The sequence below is a fragment of the Lepisma saccharinum genome, chromosome 1 (assembly GCF_977018435.1).
Source record: "Lepisma saccharinum chromosome 1, izLepSacc3.1, whole genome shotgun sequence".
Classification (NCBI taxonomy): domain Eukaryota; kingdom Metazoa; phylum Arthropoda; class Insecta; order Zygentoma; family Lepismatidae; genus Lepisma; species Lepisma saccharinum.
Genome location: NC_139229.1, coordinates 52,294,488 through 52,316,900, shown reverse-complemented (window position 1 = coordinate 52,316,900; position 22,413 = coordinate 52,294,488). Strand labels below are relative to the sequence as shown.

General features: G+C 40.3%; 1 protein-coding gene across 8 annotated transcripts in view; it reads right to left on the bottom strand.

The window, feature by feature from the left end:
• brp (ELKS/RAB6-interacting/CAST family member bruchpilot) overlaps window positions 1-22,323 on the bottom strand; it is a 681,904-nt gene extending 659,581 nt beyond the window's left edge. For 3 of the 8 annotated variants that reach the window (XM_083131781.1, XM_083131785.1, XM_083131775.1), the window contains exon 1: window positions 20,916-22,323. In XM_083131781.1, the coding sequence (XP_082987907.1) occupies window positions 20,916-21,812 (897 nt within the window). In that variant the 5' untranslated portion in view covers window positions 21,813-22,323. The remainder of the gene's footprint in view (window positions 1-20,915) is intronic. The other 5 variants (XM_083131754.1, XM_083131737.1, XM_083131761.1 and 2 more) reach the window with 3 other exon arrangements.
• Between the last annotated feature and the right edge of the window lie 90 nt (window positions 22,324-22,413).

The window sequence follows — 22,413 nt, the reverse complement described above, 5'->3', positions numbered from 1 at the left end:
ACACTAATAAAGATATTGCAACGAAAGTTGGAGTGGACGATACTGAAATTGATGAAGGGACAATCGCAAAGAACACCCATTCCCAGGCACCAAGGTTTCGAACCCGGGACCACTGTCATCTTTACGCACTGTGCTAACCACCCAGCTACGGATGTCGTCTAATATGTTAAGAATCAGCCCCATTGTCGTAATATAATATTGAAAGAAGACAGCGAATGGAATTGGCGCACATGAACTCTTCAGCATAACAATTTTTTCTTAGGCTTCACCGACAGCGCAATAGCAACTCCTTGTAATCGAGATCCACGGGTTCGATACCCGATGGGGTGGCATAGTGCCTTGGATCCCATTTTAAACAATAGATCAAGTCCCGATTAGCCTATCTGTCATAAAGTGGACTTAAAACAAAAACTGAAAACATTTTTTCTAATAAGCAAAGATCAACTTACGTGCTAAAGAATTTAATATGAAGAAATATACACGTGTGTGTGTGTGTGTGTGTGTGTGTGTGTGTGTGTGTGTGTGTGTGTGTATTATATACATGCGTGTGTTTGTGGGAGGTGTATACACATACACACAGAGAGAGTATTTTATGGTCAGCCGCAGGTATATTTCCAAGCTCAACTTTGCACTCAAAGTTTCTATGTCTAGAAAATCTGTTACCATAAGAGGATCTAGACCAGTGGCGGATACTGAGTCCAAGATCCGGGCTATCTCACAATACCACGTGGTCCTAGGCTATCAATAGAAATAAATCTACCAACTCCTAAGAAATCAGGTTGCCAACTCATAAATTAATCAGGTTGCCAACTCATTAAGAAATCAGGTTGCCAACTCATTAAGAAATCAGGTTGCCAACTCATAGGAAATCAGGTTGCCAATTCATAGGAAAACAGGTTGCCAACTCATAGGAAAACAAAACAGGTTGCAACTCCAGAATCAGCATAATCATCTCACTGATATGAACAATATTATTATTTTTCTCATGTATTTTATTCTCTAGACTTCAGGCTTCGCAGAGCATAGAATATACGCTCCAGGGGACGGACTACAGGTCACCCAGTCAAAAGTCAGCAAACAAATAAGGTAAGGTGAAGTTCACATAGCTACGTGCCGTGAAGGCACATTTAGGGGATGTAGAGGTAGGGCCCCACACATTCTCAATCTCGGCAATTTTTTTTTTAAGGTGATGTGATCAGCACCACGATCCGGTCGACTTTACCCCCCCTTTTCCAAAGTTGCCCCCATGTACCCATTAATTTGAGGCTAGGTGAGCCTCAGAGCCGCTTTATGCGGGGACAAGGCTGGAAAAAGTAGACCTTGGATCACCCATCTCGAGGAACTAGATAAATAAATATTTTTTTGGCTAAAATTCCAATCTTTCCATGATATTTAACCAAGAAATTATTCCCTCTTCTCTGCCTCCCACTTACATATTTTTCTGGCATCATTACTGAATAACTACACTGTACAAGGCCACCGCAGGATTTTTCTCGGGAGGTGGGGGTGGGGGAAGGGTGGGGGCAGCAGTGCATAAAGTGGGGGAAAGTTGGAGTGATGATTTCTTTCTGTTAAGATAATTCTCATAAAGCATCCCCAGTACTATAATTTGCATATGCACTTAGTATGCTGTCTTTCAAGGCACCCATCGCCCATGTTTTCACGCTACAATGTCAAAATTTGAATTATATGAAGTGTTTCCAGAAATCTCAGGGGAGAAGGAGCAAGTGCTCTCCCTGATCCCCTCTGCGGGCGCCCTTGACACTGTGCATTACCGCTTAGCAGTAGATGTGACGTCTTGAAGAATAACAAAGGACAACAATATGCATACTTCTCTTTCAGTCGGCACAAGATCTTTTATTCTTATTTTTTCCGCTTGTGTCAAAATCACGACCCTTTGTTTGCTCCAGTGCCTCTTACAATTTGATGGAGAAGAACAGCTGTCCCTCGTTGAGATAAGCCAAGAAGCAGCTGCAAGAAATTATAGCTGGTAGCAGCACATGCTCTGAATGTGTGAGTCATGACACGTATAGAACATAACGTGCTTTTAGTGATATCATTTTGAAACACATATAAAGCATTATAAGGTTGCTTTTTCTGATGCATACACTGTTGGAACGAATGTGAATGCAAAGACCTGCAATCAAAGCACTAACTAATTTTGAAATCTACACTGCTTTTAAAGTTTAAGTAAGAGCATTGATATTGAAACTTAAAAATCTTCTTAAGTATTCAGACGAGTATTTAACGTCTATTGTATTTAAATCCGCTTTATGTTCATATACAGTAATAGAGACGGGACCTACAGTTTAAAGTGCGATCGCAAGCACCTTGAAATATGCTTCCAAGGGGAATGGAACCAAGAACTCCTTGATTACAAGTCTGCAACGTTAAGACGGCCAAGTCCCACAGAATTACCGATTTTAATATAGTCTTGGACAGAAAAATTGAATGACAGTGGCAACCCTGATTCTGTACAGCATAGCTGCATGCATACAAGATATGTTCTTCGAGACTCCCTAGCGCAGAAACGTTACCGAAAGTCACCAAGAAAACTCGTTCGTCGTGATGTCTTCTGCATGCTGTGCAAGTTCGTCGATGTTGTTCGGCGACACCCTGTATTTTCGTGTTCACCTCAGAATCGATGAATGTCATACTGGGCTTCCCCGATGGAGTAGTGTAACGTAATCAAGGGGTTCGGGTACGATACCCGACGGATACACAAAGTGGTTCGGATCCCACTCTAAACTGTAAGTCCAGCACCTATTAACCTATCTATACGTATGTCAATTCAACGTGACAACAACATATCCTACTACCAGAGCATCAGAATCCGGCGTGAGGGTCGCCGGTGATATACTATGTTTGTATGTTAAACTTGTGCATTAGTCCGCTTTATAACACACGCACACACAGCGCCACCTATTGGTGGATATTTTTACAAAGTAAGTTCCATGGTTCTAGGTCTCGGGTTTGGGTTGTAAACGTATCAAAATAAAAAGTTTAACACCCCTTCCCTATTTAGGGGTTGAATTTCGTAAAATCCCTTCTTGTATTTTTGTTTTAAGTCCACTTTATGCACAGAAATGTTAATCGGGACTGAACCTACTGTTTAAAATTGGATCAGAATCACTGTGCAATGTGCCACCACCGGGAATCGAACCTGGGACCCCTTGATTACAAATCAAGGACATTATCACTATGCCATCGGGGAAACCCCAAACCCTTCTTAGTGGATGCTTACGTCATGAGTGACTGACACCTCTGCACTTGTAGGTCCAGTTGTGTAGGCTCCAAAACTATAAAAATATTTTTTTTAAAAAAAAAAAGTTTAATACTCCTTTTCACCCGCCTTAGAGGTTGAATTTCGTGAAACACATTCTTATAATAACACGTCACAAGTGGAAGACTTCTAGCTCCAGGGGTTGGACGTTGATGATTCAGAAGACTACCAGAAAATATTTTGCACTTGTGAAAAGGATCATTTTTGCATCGGAATAAACCAGAGCCCATCCCTCCCCAACTCCTTTCACTTGTCCTTTCCCTTGGTTCGCAGTGAGGGGTGTTCTGAGTAAATACCAAGGGGCGCTTGAAAGTACAGGTAGGGTCTCGACAGGAAGGAAAAAGTCTGCATGGAACCGGTGGTCACAAAATGAAAAAGAAGCAAGGAGGAGAAGGGGAAAAAAACACCTGGTGTATGGACTGAGTGCCCGTAACACAGCTGCTCAGAGAAACATCTGTCCCAACGGAATTCATTGCACCAACGCAAGGGAAGGTCGGACGGAAGCTTTCCTAACGTAGGGCTCGGGAGTGCAAGGCTAAAGATCTTACTACTCTCTGAACAGTTTCTGTAGGTAGCAAAGTTAGTTCCAAGTTTATCGGTTCAAGTCAGAACTTATACTCTCATAATGTTCTTGTCCCTATTTTATTATTAACACGTTTGAGGGAATTTACAGTTTAGTACCATATCAGACTGGCCGGCTCGAGGTTCTCAGGTTCGAATCCTGAATTAGGTTAAAAAAAAATAGTTCAAAATTCCTGAAAAATGCCGATTAGGTATAGTCACCGGCAATGAAAATGAAACATCTATATCCTGAAATACGCACTATCTTGCATAACGTTATGTGTGTTGCCTAACCCTACGGCGAAGGCAGAACTTACCATTGGAAATTTGTTATTAAAATCCACTCTTCACCGTATAGATAGGCAACAATCTTTTTTCATGTTATCCACAGTCAAACTCAACAATTTTGTCTGCGAGGATCATCTTATATGCTTAAAATAATCTTTGAACAAAAACATAGTGGTGCAAACTTCAATGCTGAAATGTTAGTTTGCAAGGCGTGAATGCCACAAAGCACCGAAGTGACGTGAAAGTAAGCAAAAACACGCAGATCAGAAGTTTGTACAGGTAACAGTGGCACCAGACATTTTGTTTGTTTCGAGCTTTGAAAAATCACCATGGACTTGGAGGAAGGGAAATCGACAGAGAATACGTTTCAAACACGTTCGTCATTGAATTTTGTCGTGACCAAACAAAGCAAATGCCTCTGTGTGACATAAATATCCTGTAAAACCTTTAAAAAGATATAAAAACCTTAAGAAAGGCTTGATTTAGGCACATAAACCTAAAATAGGTTTTAACAAGCAAAATAGTTTTTGCTAGACACTACAAAACTTCATCAGTTGTGAGTTTTTTTTTTAAGGAAACGCTGACATATTATTTCTTACATACCTGTAAAGGAAAAATTGGTTAAAAACCTCAAATCCGAGGTCTACTCATCAGTTTCATCTAATCATCCGTCATCCTCATGGTCACGATAACCCAAAAGTGCCATAAAACAATGTAAAATTCAAAAACCCAACATGCATACATATCACTCTATAAGTAATGAATTGTGCATATAAACTGTATTGGAGAACTGGGAATAAGTTTTCAATGGGCAACTTTGATGCTGTGATCTGCTACCCTCCGTAGCAAAGTAGTCGTTCATGTAGTGGTCATAGCGCCCTACAAATCCAGAGGCCCTAGGTTCGATTCCTGTGTTCCAGTAAATTTCATAATTCTTGTTTCCTCACCTACGTCATTAATTCATCGTTCTTCCTTATCATTGCGAATTTAGGGTCTTCTCGCTCTAATGATGACGACCTGCAATCAACGGATCCCAGGTTCGATTCCCGGAGGCACAAAAGCACGGTGTTTGGGTCCCATTTTGACCTGCAGGTTCAGTCCCGATTAGCCTATTTGACCGGAAAGTGTGAATTTATTACAAAATTTACCAAAAGTTTGTTTTCGCAACAATGGAGACTCCATATTGTGTGTGTATGTGTGTGTGGAGGGGAAGGAGTGGAGTTAGGCCATTGGATGGCTGTCGAAGTTTTTTTAAGTGGGCCACAATTTCAAATAAAAGTGTTTTGATAGTTCACATTGTTATAACATGACACATGCAAGGTTTCCATTCTATCAATAACACTAGGGAACAAATGAAATATTTTTTTTTTTTGCCTCCAAAGCGAAATAAGTTGCCTCTTATGGAAACAAGTGTGCTGAATTCAAAAATAACAAAAAAAATGCTCTAACACGCAAGATTTTATTTTTACAGGTAGATTTCAGTATACATGGAAACATGCGTAATAAATGTACAGAGCCATGAATTGCACGTCATGTAAGTGCATGTAAATAATATAAAGTATCATTTTATAAGGAAATTAGTAATCAACCACTAGTCAAAAGTAATTAGCTTGCTACAGATAAGGAAATTTGAACAATACAAAAGCGTACGTTTACTTGAGAATAGGTAAAAAATGGCTACCTTTCAATGAACGTCTCTTATATTCAGTGCTACTTTCTCGCTTCGTATTCCAACAGTAATCCATGACTGGGTTCCATCGTCCTTGGTAACGACGTTCCAAGTCAGAAATGTCCTGATGGAACCTTTTCCCCTGTTTATCTCTTACATCACCTAACTTCTTTGGAAAATATTCAAGATATTCAAGATCAGAATGTAGAAGATGAATTTTTAAAGACATTCGGCAACCCATGTCTTTGTAGCACCTCAGTAGCTCTGAAACTAGAAATTCATAGTTCTCGTCTTTTTTTTGTTTCCCAAGAATCCATTCACCACAGCTTTGAAGAAACGCCACGCTGCCAGCTCGACGTCTTGGAGCTTTGATTAAAAAAATTGTCTTTCAGGAGTTTTCTAATTTGTGGTCCCACAAAAATACTTTCCTTCAATTTTGCTTGTTGTCTAGTTCGAGAAAAGGTCTTGGAGGTAACGAAATCCACTGCCATCTTTATTCAAGGCTTTCACGAAGTTCTTCATCAATCCTAATTTAATATGTAGTGGTGGGAGAAGAATCTTCTTTGGATCAACAAGCGCCACATATTACATATTTTATCTCCAATTTGGTATTCATCCCTCATTCCCCAATCTTTAACTACAAAATGACGACTTGTTTCGCGACTGTCCCACAGGCACAAAAAGCAGCAATGTTTCGTAAAACCTCCCTGTAATCCTGTGAGCAAGGAACCTTGAGATCAGCACAGATTTCCCTTGAGATCAGCACAGATTTCCCATTCATATTTATTATAATTTACAGCTGCTAACAAAGCAGGCATTGTTTCGTATGTTTCCTTCGTATTTAGAGCATGGAATAAAGGAATTGATGGTAAAACATTGCCATTATGCAGCAATACAGCTTTCATACTTAATTTTGAGGAGTCTGTGAACAGTCTCCAATCGGGTACTGAATGTCGAACACCGAACTCATTCATTAAGGAAACGATATCTACACAGAAGCACACATTGTCTTTCATTGTGAAATACTTGGAAAACTGTTCGTGACTGTTTCGATAAATGGAAATTTTTGTGTCTTTCGCAAGGAGTTTCCACTGCTGAAGCCTTGAGCCAAGAATCTCTGCTTCTTTTTTTCCCAAATTCAAATCGGGTATAAGATCACTTAGCTCATCATGCATAATGAGGTGCACACCATCATCTTGTTCGTCACAAGACGTCAATTGATGTTGACGGCTCGTCTGCGGTATCTTCATCTGGCGTTTGCACAACCCATGTACGTGGGGGTTTTGGAACTGGTAGTTCCTCGATGTGGTGTTCCGGTCTCTTATATATACATTTACATAACAACTTTTCGAATGAAGTAATTCTTTCCCTTTCTTTTCCAGGTAAACATCTAGCCTTGTTTTCCAATGTTCGTATAGGCTACCTTATACCTTAAATTTTATTTTATTAAAAATTGACATTATGAAACATTTTTGCGTGTAGGAGAATTTTGAGGATTAGTTTCGCTTACTACACTACAAAACACATTAGAAACAGTCATTACTTTCACGGGGGCAAAAATCATGTTCCCTAGTGTAATTACCTGTATACGATTTCATCTTATTTTTATCACGATTTTTTTTTTTTGTATTACATTTTGACAGGGAGGACCAGTGTATTTTGGAGGGGGGATGTCCCACTCTGGCCCATCATTGGCGCCGTCGTTGCTTCGCGATTAACATACAAATGTAGAAAAGCTGTGTAAAATAACCATACTACAAATACAGACTTAAGTAATCGGCTAATCTTTCAAGAGTAAAGCATTAAAAACATTGAATATATTGACTTTTTTTAGCAACACATGTATGATCTTGGGATTCCTTGATAAATGGGGATGTGCCCCCTTTCCCGTTCCCCATAGGATCAACCTTGATGTCGCGCTTTATCATCTCCAGATCCTACAACAAAGTGAGCCTCCCCGATGGCGCAGTGGAAGCGTCGTCGCCTTGTAATCAAGGGCTCCCGGGTTCGATACCCGGTGGAGGCTCATAGTGGTTCGGATCCCACTTTAAGCTGTAGGTCCAGTCCCAATTAGCCATACTGTGCATAAAGTGGACTTAAAACACCAAATCAATCAATCAACAAAGCAATAACTGATAAGTCTACCTCATATTCAAACTGGCCATATTTTATGGATAGACAAACATACTGTAAACACAACACAACATAAAGAGCCAATTTAGTCTGCCAACTGAAGTCAAGACAGAATTAAACCCATGAACATTGTACACACTGGAATGCAGAGCAGCTAAACCCAGTGTTTACACGCTCAGTGAACACAGACACATATATTTACATAGAATCACGTGAATGCCACTTGGAGATAATGCAGCTACGAAACCAGTCGCTTAATTAGACCTTAGGCAAATTGCTTGCCTGTAATTTGTCAAGTACGTACACTCGCCTGACAGTGCCGCAATACGCTATTTAATACATCATCTTTGTCCAATTTACAGTTCAACCGACATTATTTCATTGTTTTTAAGTAGAGTTTTACTTCCTGTAATGAGGCTTTAAATCTTCTTAGTGAAAATGAAAACTTTTCTAATTAATTTAACAAAACTTTAGCATGAGTGCTTCAAATTGAACTGTATAAATTTTACAGTATTACTAAAATCGTTGATTGTATTTCAAGAACATCTGATAAACATTCATTGATGGATCTTGACAAAGGAACAGAATCCAGGAGAATGATATTGGAACACACGGGATAATGCAAGCATATAATTCAAAAGTAATGATCGAATTTTAAAAATGTGCGGTAGAGAATTTCAGTTTATTATATTCAGAGGATAAGAAGTATTTGAGTGAAAAATAAACCAGTCCAAGTAATTACAGACGCTAGTTATTATAATGAAACCCAATGCATAACTTGTATCATCGTGACGTCACGGCATTATAGTCCACCGAGTTCCTTCATAGAGTTCAATGATAATAATGAATAGGTATTAATTAGTGTATTAACTTTACGTGGCAATAAAAAGCGATGATACTGATTTACTGAAGTAAAAAACTCAGAACAGCGGCAGTTTTTAAAATTTCATTCATTCATATGAAGCATTTGAAGCGAAAGAAAAGATAAAACTAGACAAAATATTACAGCAAAAAAAGCTGCGGCTTGTGTAGAAATTATGGCAACAAAAAGTAAGGAATTCGTTCACATCAACGCCATAAAGTGTCAAACCAATTGCGCGCAATCTGTTATGATAAATGAAGGATAGCTCTCTGGGCATCATTCCCCATTCCACCATTTCCTCAAATGTTCATTTGTCTTTTTTAGGGGGGCAATAAAAAGCATAGGATTTATGGTTGGTGGCAACACTGCTAATTACGTGCTTGTTGTGGGGATTTCAGATTAAAGCTTTTGAGTATAGCGCAGCGGGAAAGAAAATGTAGGCGTAACTACGAATATTGCAAAAAGTGGAAAGTCAGATGACATTTCAACAAAATATCAATGTGGATCAAAGTGATTCGTCAGAAATAAAACCACCCTCCTTCAAAAATCATGCTGTAATTGATCAGAAATGAACAAGAAAGCTGTTTTTTGTGAACGCAATTCTGTTTGACGGCAGAAGATGACGCCTAGCTCGAGTGGACGAGTCCATATTCGAAAGGGGAAGTAGGTAGAAGCACACGGTTAGGGGTTCAGATCAGATGTTCATTTGTATGCATTCAGTTGTTTATCGCTCGCTATGTATGTGTTCGTGATGGATGTTACGACTCGTAACTAACTCTTTCGAAGCGAAATTAATACGATTTTCACGGAACCTGTTTCCCCATCTGCTTACCACTCGAAGCAGTCACCCCTATTTTACCTCTAGACTCTTCCAGTTAGCGCATGCGTAGATGTTTATGAATAACGCAGGTAGACTGTAGTACGAAATCTTTCGTATGGTTCTGTTCAGGACTGGTCTTAACAATATGCGGACCAGGGTCAAATATAACAACACGTGTTGGGAATCTGTGGAGCAAGGCCGCGCATAACGGTAGAGAGGGGAGAAAGCGAGTAGGAGGAGTACAGCGGTGCTCGCTGCTGAAAACGGCCGGTAGCTGAAGTCGCGTTTTCCTCTCCATGAACTCACTTCTCTCCTCATGTGTTCGTTGGTCGAGCCCTCTCGAGTCAGTTTTCGTTCGCCTGCTCCAGAGATTCCCGGGACAGAGTACAAAAACAGTCAGAGGAATTCGTAAGATCTTGGTTTCACAGTCTCAACCATACCAGTTCTGTATACTGTTCTCATATAAAATATAGCATAGCATTTGATAAAAAAAATCATGTTCTAAATTACTGCTTCATATCTTTGCTTCACTTCACTGACAATTCGATATTTGTTAATTCTATTGCTTAATGGGGGCAAAAGAAACCAATCAACTCAATTTTAGTATATTAAAATAAACTAGCAACTAGTTCTGAAGTTACTTCTAAAGTGACTGGCATAATCGACCGAACAGACTTCCTCCCAGATAGCGCAGAAGAAAAACATTGTTAACTCCATTCTATTTTTCAGGTGCTCTATTGTGTGGGCACTTCAACGAGAAAAAAAGAATGGTGACAAATAAATTATTCGCTCTACTGACACCCCCGTATTCCAAAGTCAATACCAAGATGTCACATGAAACAGGAAAGGATTACCACCATTAATATCCTTGATGTTATGCAATACGCTAATCCGTTCTGTGTTAGGGTTGCCGGCATTATTTGCTTGATCCAAATGGAAATAATTTCTCTATGCACAATCCACTTTTTCTCGTCACTGTACGGGGTATTTGCAAATCGTTATGTACCCCCCCCCCTTTCATTGCAACCTTTCCTTTGACCTTGGCTGGCACACAAGTGACACACAAGGGCAATTATTTTGCACAAGATGCGGGTGATACGTTTCTCATTAGCTGTAGGGAAGGACAAATGCAAAACTAACTTTTCCTACACATGCGATGGCCTTGAATTATAACTGACTTTATTATTCAAGGTTTCGGGTTAAATCCACTGTGCTTATAGATATTGTATTACGATCTTGTTGTGTTTGGCCTTTTTACGTCGCTCTTCTGTCTCTATAGGTCATTCACGACGATGGCCATGAATGGTGTATTAGTGAAATGTCCTTGCGTCCTTTCTACGACCACTAGCTTCGAAATGTGAAACTGTAAACACTCCGATAGGGCTTATTCAGGGTGGTATTTGTGGGTAGATGATGGGCAATCCCCTTCTACGAGGGATGATCGAAATAAAGGTTACAAAGCCTATTATGGCGTATGTGTTAGACATAGCTGGAAGATCAACACACCTGATGATGGAGGGCACTCAACACTAGTCCTCGATGTAATCACCTTTTTTGTTCAAGCACTTGTCACAATGGTAGATGAGGTTTTCCATACCGGTTGCACAGAAATCCGCGTTAAGTTCTCGTAGCCACCGTGAGGCAGCTCTTTTGACATCATCACATGTCAGATAATGGTGGCCAGCCAACCAAATGGTAGTCCCAGCTCAGCTGATATTGAGCGTAATGTCCTCACGAATACACTCATCCACAAGAGAACAGTTCACGTCAGTGGTTGAGGTACTGGCCTACCGCTAAGTCATTAACAATACTGGTCCGTCCTTGAGATTGTCTCCTCCCCATACACCTCCACAATCTGCCTATGAATGTCAGCAGGTGTAGTGTTTTTGGCCCACAGGAACCGCACCACTGCCCTCACTTCTACTCTTGACCAATTTTCTAGAATAGTCACCATTTTAAATGTCCGCTTCTCGGGTATACATGGTCAGAATCCGAAGCCCTCAAACTCGCAACAAGGCAAATATGTTATTAATTTACACATAAATTTTCGTTACGTTACAGTGAATAAAACAAAAGTTATATGCTTTGTAACCTTTTTTTCCGATCATCCCTCGTAGTTACTACTACCCTCCTTCTGGTTTTAAATATTCATTTCACACTCGGGGGAGGAGAATTTTCAGCTGAAATACAAAGTTCTCGTTAGAAGTATTGTTGGCCTAGTCAATAAAACCAATTTTAAAGTTCATTAACTTCCTAATCCCTCTGTACTATAGTGAGACATGTTAAAACTGCTCAACAGGGCCTCCCCGATACGACAGTATCGCCTTGTAATCAAGGAGTCCCAGGTTCGATTCCCGGTGGTCGCACATCGTGGTTCGGAACCCACTTTAAACTGTAGGTCCAGTCCCAATTAGCCTTACTGTGCATAAAGTGGACATAAAAAAACACCAACTCAACTCAACTCAAAACTGCTCAACGTATCAAAAGGAACAGAAAACACAAAATATGTTTCTGTCATGAATAATAAATAAATTGTATTACATTTCTTACAAAATCTTACATTTGCAAAAGTATGGCATTTTGGGGAGGACTTTAAGGTATATGCAACCCCATGCATATACGAGGGTTACAGAAAAAGTCACGGTAACAATTTTTTCCCACGATAATGCAGGTCAGGTAAGAAATTTTAAAATATACAATGGAGCCCCCACCCCGTCACATGCAGACACTGCCACTAGATGGCAGTGTCTGCCAACATATTGAACTGAGGGAAATGGGAAGTGTTTAACAGTCGTGCAGGTTGAATGTGACCCGGCGTGAACAGCGTTTTATGGGAAAAGTGCAGATCTCCGTGGAAGGAATGCGAGAGAATGTCACACTGAGCTAGTGGAAGTTTTAGGAAATGATGCTCTACCATACCGAACTGTTGCGAGGTGGGCAGCAGTATTCGGGCGTGGAAGAGAAGCAACTGTATCAGGACGAGATTTGTAACGACCGATTGATGTTTCTTATTTTGTCTTTTTCTCTATCCTGATACAGGTCTCTATGTTGCTCAAAATTCATACATTAAACGTTAGCATACATCGTGACCTTCCAATTGTTTATTTTACAATTTCTTATCTGAAATGGATTATCGTGGAAAAGATGCCGTGACTTTGCTGTAACTCTCGTATAACAATAGATTCACCAAAGTCATTGGAATTCTGGCCCCTCCACAACTGGGTTCACCCCCACCCCCTTTCGAGCACTATTCAGCCTCAACTCGTATCTGACGGTCGTGTCTGTTCGAGTGTCTTAAGGTACTTCCTAATAGACACTAATTATCTGATTAATACTGAAACTGGCATAAAATGATCTGTATCTAACAGGACAGGTTTATTTATCATCCTGTTGGACGTAGGAAGGTGGTGTTAAATGAGCAACTGTCGTGATTCACCCTCTGACATAAAAGGTCGGTTCTTTGCCATGCTTTGACGAGTTAATCTGCATATACTTCACCAGTGGCGTGTTCAGGAATTTCGAAAGGGAGGGTTAAGGGACGTTATGTCTTCTGTTCACGGTAGTCAGTCCTACAATTTGGCATCTTTCTTAGTATTTGACGTTCTTTTCTTTTTGTCTAGAAATTCCGAAAGGGGGTGGGAGGGGTATGGTACACATCATTTCGGGTAAAACATGAAATGGGCCCAATATTGACATAGGGGACAACCTATATCTGTGGCGTAGGTCTTGGGAAGGGGTGGGGGCGACAATAAAATCACCATAAACAGCATACAGCTATTACATGCAAGATTTTCATGTAATGATGAAAATAATCATTTCAACGATTCAGTTGAAATTTGCATATCTGTTTAATCAGTTCGATTATGGTAGGCAGGTAGAAATGCGAAGTAAACAATCCAAATAAAGAAAAACTTAGATTTAATCTCGCACGATTGGTGTTAAAAAGTAATTATCTCCGGAAGTGGAAAATAACACATCCACACTTTATCGCCTCCAATAATAACCATTCCATATTCCTGAAACACTCTTAATGTTAGTGAAACGAATAAAAACGCTTTTGAATCTAGATGATATTATTCGAGATAAGGTTACATTTTACTTTAATTGTTGTAGCAACTGAGAATTTTTCTGTAACTGCGATGCAACTAAATTTTGTTGGTTATAAAGAATGCCAGCAATAACAAAATCTCATGGGTTCCTCCTATTCTTATCAAGCTATATGCAGAGTCCTCTAGTGATATATTTTCTCAATATGGAAGGATTTTTTTAAGGGTTTGGTAACTGTAGATATTAGCAAACTGGCCACAGGTTTTATTGAGTTTAAATGGCAGTAAAATGTAACTTAGCCTCCTCAAATGTCGAAGTGTCTAAGATAAACTTCCCCTTATACTTACAAAACACTTCTTCAATTGCCTTATGATGCCACCACGTACGATAACACGCTATATATTTTATCAATAATACTTAATGATTGGTGACATCCTCCCCGACGGCATAGTGGCTAACACTGTCGCTCTGTAATCAATGGGTTCCGAATTCGATCACCGGTAGGATGGTTCGGATCTCACTTTAAAACTATAGGTCTAGTCCCGATCGGCATCCCTGAGCAAAACTCTTGGTGCAAATTTATCCCCCTTAAAAATTTGTTTTCGTAAATTCAGTATAAATTACTGTCCCAGCATCCATCCATTATATCCTATATCAATGCTTATTTAAACTGCATTGTAGTAATTTGAATACAGGCTACGACTTTGGGGAGGCGATAAGACAAGATACTTTCGCCCTTTATTTCTTAAGAAAGGGTATTATTACTTATTTTTATCCACGTGTAAAAATATTGTGTATGGTAATCTTAGCCCCACACTCGGTAGCTAAGTCGTTAGGGCGTCTGAGTACCATGCGAGAGACCCGCGTTCTATCCCCAGTAGGAAATCCACCTGTTCAAACGGCTCCGGCGCCCACCCAGCGTCGTATAAAGTGGGTACCTGGAGGAAAATTCTGGAGGGTAAAGGCGACCAGGGGTGTGCTGCTGATTACATCACCCCCAACTTCGGCCGTGATCAAAGAAGTGGGGGCTTAACTCCACACCCACTATAAGCCTTCATGGCATGGCGCAAAGCACAGGGGAGCACTTTACTTTACTTTATACCTGCCCCATTCATGTGAAGTTGGCACTACTTTCGAGATTGTTATGTGATGGTTGTGTCCGTCTGTATCAACTATCAATATCTCGGAAACTACAAGAGCTATAAAAAGGGTGGCCTTTGCAAAGTTAATGTCAACCTTCCTTCCACGTACCACATCCTGGATTGTACTTTGCAGACTAGCCCTGATGCTCTTGACGTCTAGACTCACGGCCAGTATAATCACAGACAATCGAATATACTCTGTCCCGGCTAACTGTGGAGCAGGCAAACGAAAACAAGTATCTGCGCAAGTAGTGACGCGAGACGGCTCCACCAATGAGCATGTAAGTGGAACGGAACTGCGTGGAGTGGGGGAATACGACTGCAGTTACCAGCCTTCCCAGCAGCGTGTACTGCTTCGCTCTGGCCACTCGATTTCCTTCGCTTCTCTGACGCTATGCGCGGCCTTGCTACACAGTTAGCTGGGACAGAGTATACTGCCAGTCAAACTGTAACGTAGACAAAAGTGATGTATAAAATAGCGAATTCCTGCACTACTAAGTCAGGCGAGTGTACGTACTTGACAAATTACAGGTATGGAATTCCCCAAGAACATCTGACAAACATTCATTAATGGATATTCACAAAGGAACAGAATTCAGCAGAATGATATTGGAACACACGAGATAATGCAAGGGTATAATTCAAAAGTTATGATCGAATTTTAAAAATGATCTGGAGAGAATTTCACTGTTTTATATTTAGAGGATTTTAATAAGTATAATCCTCTGGGGCTCTTGTTGTCCCCTTTCCTTGTGTATTTGTGAATGTCCTTTCATTAATTCATCTTATCACCACTCATCCTTATCTTCGCGATTAGCCAAAAGTGGCAGAAAAGCAAAGCAAACTAAATCAATCAACCAAGAGCTCCAAAAATGAATTTGATGGACTAACAAATAATACCTCAGGGTAACAAAATTCAACTCTATCTGGCCGTGAAAGGCAACAATCGAAAAAAAAGCGACCTATCGATATCTCGGAAACTGGCAAATATGTGGATTTAAAATTAACTATAAAGGAAGTCCTCACATGTGCTAGTTTAAAGGACATAAACAGTGATGGCGATTGGATTCCAAAACTATATAGAGGGGCAAGGTGCCAAAACTATGGTAGGGGGGCAAGGACAGTTTACTTTCCCTTAGTAATAGATAACGTTTAGCAGAGTGGGGGGGGGGGGGGCAAAAATGGCAAAAAGAAATCGCCGCCACTGGACATAAACTATTTTGATTCCCATGCCCGTCGATCTGTGGGTGTTCAACAATTTAATATGATTCGACACATTCTTTAAGCTTCAGTATCTCTGAAAACATTCGAATTAATGATGCGTAGAAAGAAATATCCATTTGTCCGATCTGGTCAACCAATGCATTTCCTTGAAACTATTACATATATATAGAAATATAAAACTAGGTGGACAGAAACATCTACCTAATACTAACCCAACGTGATACAAAGAATATTGATATTCTTGTCTCTCTATTGTAGTTAAACAATCATAGATGGTGCTACACGTATGTTTTTATAATTCGTCATTAAACCAGAAGCTCTTGCTCAAGTGAATTAAAATTCTACGACATAATTTGCAGTCTTTATTTTTGTTAATACTTAGATATAAAATAAAATATTTTAGTACCTCGCTCAAAAGTTAACAATCGATATGTGCTAAACCTTCGATATCTCAGAACGAGATAAAGATACAAATATCTACGCGTAATTTTGTAAACCGTAAGATACATAAAGTATCAAAACTCTAATTATGGAACATTGTCGGGATTGATCCGTTCATTCGTCTGCTCATCTCAAATCGTACAATTCGATATCTGTTGATTGTTGGAAAACCAGTACAGATAGAAAGTTATAATTTCGTGAACTGAAAGAGTATCAGATGCTGTTACAGAGCGACATAGGCGTAACTTGGCGGGGGGAAGAGGGGGGGCACTTGCCTCCCCCAAAGGTTTCAGCTTTTTAAAATTTACAAGTTAGAGGACCTGACAAATAAAGTAAAAAAGAGTAATATTTGTGATTTCGCAAACGTCACAGTTATTTAGCAAATAGTCCTGGACGCTGTTTTTATTGGATGGAAAACGTTTCGAGTTTCTTCTTCCAAACTTAAACCCCTGGTTTTATTCTACCCCCTCAAAATTAGGCCCAGTTTGATTCTGTCCCCTAAAAATTAGGCCCAGTTTGATTCTACCCCCTCGAAATTAGGCCCAGTTTGATTCTGCCCCATAGAAATTAGGCCCAGTTTGATTCTGCCACCTCAAAATTAGGCCAAGTTTGATTCTGCCCCTTTAAAATTAGGTTGAGTTTGGTCCTGCCCCCTCAAAATTAGGCCATTTGATTCTGCCCCCACAAAATTAGGTTGAGTTTGGTCCTGCCCCCTCAAAATTAGGCCCTGTTTGATTCTGCCCCTCTCAAAATTAGGCCCAGTTTGATTCTGTCCCTCAAAATTAAGGCCTAGTTTGATTCTACCCCCTCAAAATTAGGCCATTTGATGATTCTGCCCCCTCAAAATTAGGCCCAGTTTAATTCTGCCCCCTCAAAATTAGCGATATTTATTATCTCGATCGATCTGTCCGTCTGTCTGTGAATGGTGTCAAAAATTAAAACAATGGACAGTAGAACAACCTATCCATAACCAATAAAAGTACAAATTTGACTAGGGTCAAGTGCCCATATTTCGGATACTTAATTTCAAGTTAGATTTTCAGTACCTAAATGTAAACAAAATAAGCCATAAATGTGTTGATAAACATTGAACATATATTTATTAATGTTTCTAAAAGTTATATTAACATTTATAAGAAATACTTGGTATATTTTATGAAACAAAGAATTGTATGCATATTTTTAGTCTGACAAAAAGGTTGCCTAATGTCGGATAGGGTTACTAATGAGTATTTGGAAAGGGTGCACAATTTCGGATGGTCGAAATTAGGTACCCGTGTAGCATCCGAAATTAGGAAACCCCGTCGCATATTCAATATGGCGATTCTGTGCGTTCCCCCTCTGAAATAATGTGACTGAAACTACGTAATAATGTTTGCTGAATCTCTCAAGATTATATAAAATTTAGACAGAAGTGAGTAAATACTAAACTTCCAGTTGTAGGCCTTAAGTTTGGATGGTGAAATATTACATCAAAACTCCGGAAAAGTCAGAAATATCAGCCACACACTAAAGAGACATTGCTCAAGGTCACGCACAAGGGTGGAACTTTGGAACGAAGTAGCGTGTTAGTTGGCACTATCTGCACTTCGCCGCTGCTGTTCTAAGGTGGAAATTTCTTGGTATCCGAAATTAGGAACCTATCCGAAATATGGGCACTTGACCCTACTTAGGAAACCAAGCAGGCTACAGATATAAAATGTTGTACAATGAATTCGGATTCAAATGCCAATTATTTATTACATAAATTATCATCAGGAATTCGTTGAATAAGCAGTAAAGCTAAAAATATGTCAATGTACTGATTAGTACCCATGGAGCATAGCGCGGTTGGGTAGTAAACGCAGCTCAAACTTGTCTTTCTAGGTGTCACGGGTTCGAATCCCGGCCTGGGCATGGGTAGTGAGTGTCCCTTCATCAATTTAATCATATCACACATCTCATCTTACCGATTAGCCAAAAGTGGCAGAAAAGCTAACTGAAACAATCCAACTTGTTTTTGCCTGCTTTCATCGATTTGAGTGCCGAAATATCACGAAGCCGAGGCGACACTTTTTATTCTGCTGTGTGTGCAGTGATCGAATGGGGGGGGGGGGGGGTTGCAGAGGGTCCTCAAGCTGCCCTCATTTTAAGTCATCCTCCCAGCAAACACCTCCCCTTCCCCACCTAATAATGTCCAATTCAAGAACTGTGTGTGCGTGTGTGTGTGGGTACAGTTTAGGGTCACAAACTGAGGCCATGCCTAGCGTTAAAAATTCATAGTATTCTTGTTTCATATTTTATTACATTTTAAAGTGTTTTCACCTATCGATTAGATGACAATTCATATTGTGTCACTGCGCATGGCCGTAGGCAGGATTTTTTTGTTTTTTGGGGGGGATTCATTCATAATTGTTCTCATGGTCGTCGCCAGAAATTTGAATAATAGAAATAATAACAATAATTATATAACAACAACTAAAATATCATAAATATAAACCAATTTTATTCCAAAATAATAATAATAATAATTATTATTATTATTATTATTGCTGTTATATCCTTGAGAAAGTCTACTCAGTCCAGCAGATGAGTGAATATCCAGCACAAGTTTCTTTAATTTTTTTTTTTTTTTTTTACATTTCACACAGCATACACTATGTACTGAAATGCACAATTATTACAGTTTGTTATTAAATTTTAAATGCCTTCAAGACAAAGCTTTAAAAATTAGATGGGAATTTTAGTCATAAAGTTTTTGTTGTTTGACCTTAAAACTTAATTTTTTGAATTTTGAAAACTATGTAACCAGTTATTCTTTTTAAAAACTTAGCCCGGTGCATGGATTGTAACCGCAATCGCGAACGTAACGCCCTACAAAACCGGGGATCCGAGGTTTGAACTCCTATCAAGGGGGATTTTCAACTTTATCGGATAGGGAATTTAAAAGTTGAAAAGGAATTTTGGAACAATCATAAGGAAATTTTCAGTCTGACCCAGGAATAATACTGGAAAGAGGACATGAGAAGTGAAATTGGCTGGTGTCGCGCGGGTGGGCTGCAATTCCGCGATAAAATACTGTTTTGCTCAAGTTTCAGAATTCCAAATGTATGAAAATTCTAGATGGATCGTTTCAACATGGTCTCCTTGTTGTATTTCTGTGAAACTTGGAATAAATTTTTGAAAATGAGTTACAGATTTTGGTTTCTGAACTTTCATTAATCCAACATGTGAGAATTTTCGGGGGGGTTGAACCCTAGAAACCCCCCTCTAAATACGGTAAGAATGCTAATAAAGTACACTATTTCTAATTATGTTTGTTAGAAGCACAAATCAATTTTTAAAAAGTATAATTTTATGTAACTTACAGTTATTTCCTGGATTTTTGCATTATTTTAGTAATGATCTGATATGCACTGAAGTACAAATGTGACTTGGAAATAAAAAGAGCAACAGTGATTTATTTATCCATACAGCACAACACCCCTTCAAATTTTGCGCAATACCTCCTCTAATTTTTACAGACTCAATGTATGGCTATTTTGGCACTAAATTTACATATCTACCCCCACAAAACAGGTCGCCAATCTCCGTAGTGGAGCACGCTATGATGACAGGCGTCCCGGGTTCGAATCCCAGCCTGGGTGATCTTTGTCACTCATCCTCATTGTCGCGAATAGCCAAACGTGGAAGAAAAGCGACACTAAATAAAAAGAAATTTAAAACTGGTCTTACAACACCCCTCTAGATAGAAAAACCCTGGATAAATTATTCAATGAACGAAGAAAAAAGACAATGTAAACATTCTCAGATGGAGAAATCATGTTTATCTTGCTTGGGAGCAAATTTAAAATTGTGGTGCCTGGGAAATAAACACCAGAGGGGGCAAATTATCTGGTTTCATCCCTTCAATCCGAACACAGACCAAGTGTGGTTCTAGTTAAGCTACCTCTTGAAATTTTGCTTCACAAAATCAATCGGAAAACAAAAAAAGAATTGGCGAACCTATACTCTTCCCTTAAATATATGCAACAGCTACATAAAATGCAGTTTTCAGACATAAAATACCCTGTCTAACCTTCCAATTCTAAATGCAGTGAGAAAAAGTGGTAGAGATTCAGTTAGTTTAGCTTATCCAACCTCTGAAGTGTCTATTTTGGGGGGAGAACAAAATGATTATCACCAAATGGGTTGCCAGGTTTCTGGGCTTGCCTAGCTTTGATAGCTTCCAGGCAGTGGCAGCGATTAGGGGGCAGTCCTCCCCTTCAACCCGCACACACACACTTTTGCTCCCGCACTATGCTAAACCATTAACAGATTCCGCTACATCAGCAATGCGAAAGCAATCTTTGGAGTCAAGAGTTCCGCTCGAGTCTCCTCACCGCATCAACATAGTTGTCTAACACTATTGCGGAACGTCGAGTCACATCCAAAAAAACTGAACAAGGCATTGAAAAGGGACTCACCTGATTCTCCGAGTTGAGTAGCTTTAGTTGGTCGTTGATCAAACTGTACTTCGCCGATTCCTCCTTCCTGAGGGCACGTTCCTTCTTCAATTCTGGACTCCAAAAGGTCTTTATACTGTGCATGCTGGACCCCAATTTCTGGCTTGTCATCTCCAGCTCCTTCTTCAAGTTGCCCAACTCCTTTTGGAGTTCCGTGTTCTGATGTTGCAGTTCCATGATGTAGCCGTCCGTACCCCTCATGCTGTGCTTCATGGACATGTCGGGGTTCGGAGACTGACGCGCCGACCTAGACATACCGTGCGTGTCTCTAGGTGCATACAGATCATCTTCCATCATCGTATCCCGGTACATGCCCCTGTCCAGGGACCGATCCCTACGATGGAGCGACATATCCATGCCTCTATCCAAGGACCTCTCCCTAGGTTCACGTATCGGGATAAACTCGCGGTCGTGCGGATCTCGTTCCAGCGACTGGTAGCGACCGAGCGCGGCCGACCTACTCGTGCTTCTTGACCTATGATGACCGGTTCCAGGGACCGCTCCCGATCTGCGATCGCTGTCCATCATAGGACTCCCTAGATCGTCGCCGTAGTATGTCGAGCTGTGATGCCCCCCAGTGCCACCTCCGTACGAAGTCGACATGGGGTACTCAGCATGGTGTCCTGGAAAGTTCAGAGGTGAACTGTTGCTCGAACGGCTTACGTGCTGTCGTCCTTTTCGTATAATAGGGCTCCCCCTGGCGGATCCTGGCTGCGAATACGAGGACGGGTAGGTGCGAGAGGGCGAACGGTCGACTGTTGGTAACTCCCCTCTTAGCTCCCTTCGCGCAGTTCTTGGTGACCGATTACTCCCTCCGCCACTCACATTTGCTCCTCCACCATAAGGATCGCGAGACATTTTTCGACCTCCTGAAGAGGCCCACTGTTGAAAAATGCACTTTCAACTTGTCGATGATGCCTTAGCAAGTAATCACACAACCCGTAGCTCCCACGCATGATACATGAACAATTCACTGGGTGTCACTAGAAATCCCTTTTCTCGATACTTCTCTCAACGGATTAACCGACAAAACAACCACCCTCAAACGCAAATCCCATTCTTTCACTACCAAGTTATATAAAAACGATTAGGGCAGCGAACCCATTGGAAGTAAAATGGGGGAGCACCAGCAATATCGGCTAGCTGCACATTATCCACTAAATACACACAGATAAACTATCCATTTCTAACAGGAGTAATCCATTTGAATATATACACTAATAACACTGGTCCAACCACTAGCAGAATCCAGACGATAAACTAAACCATGTCTGTCAGGCATCCAGCTCCGACACGGAACCCTCGAACTAAGCACTGATCAATGAAAGGGAGTACGATTCCCATCTGTGTAGCGAGCGACTTTCCCGGGGGTTTTATTAAAGCGAAACGCACTCTTTCGTCCTGTAATAATCTTAAAAATGCTTTATTTTCATGAACAGTACATGATTAGCAATTAATA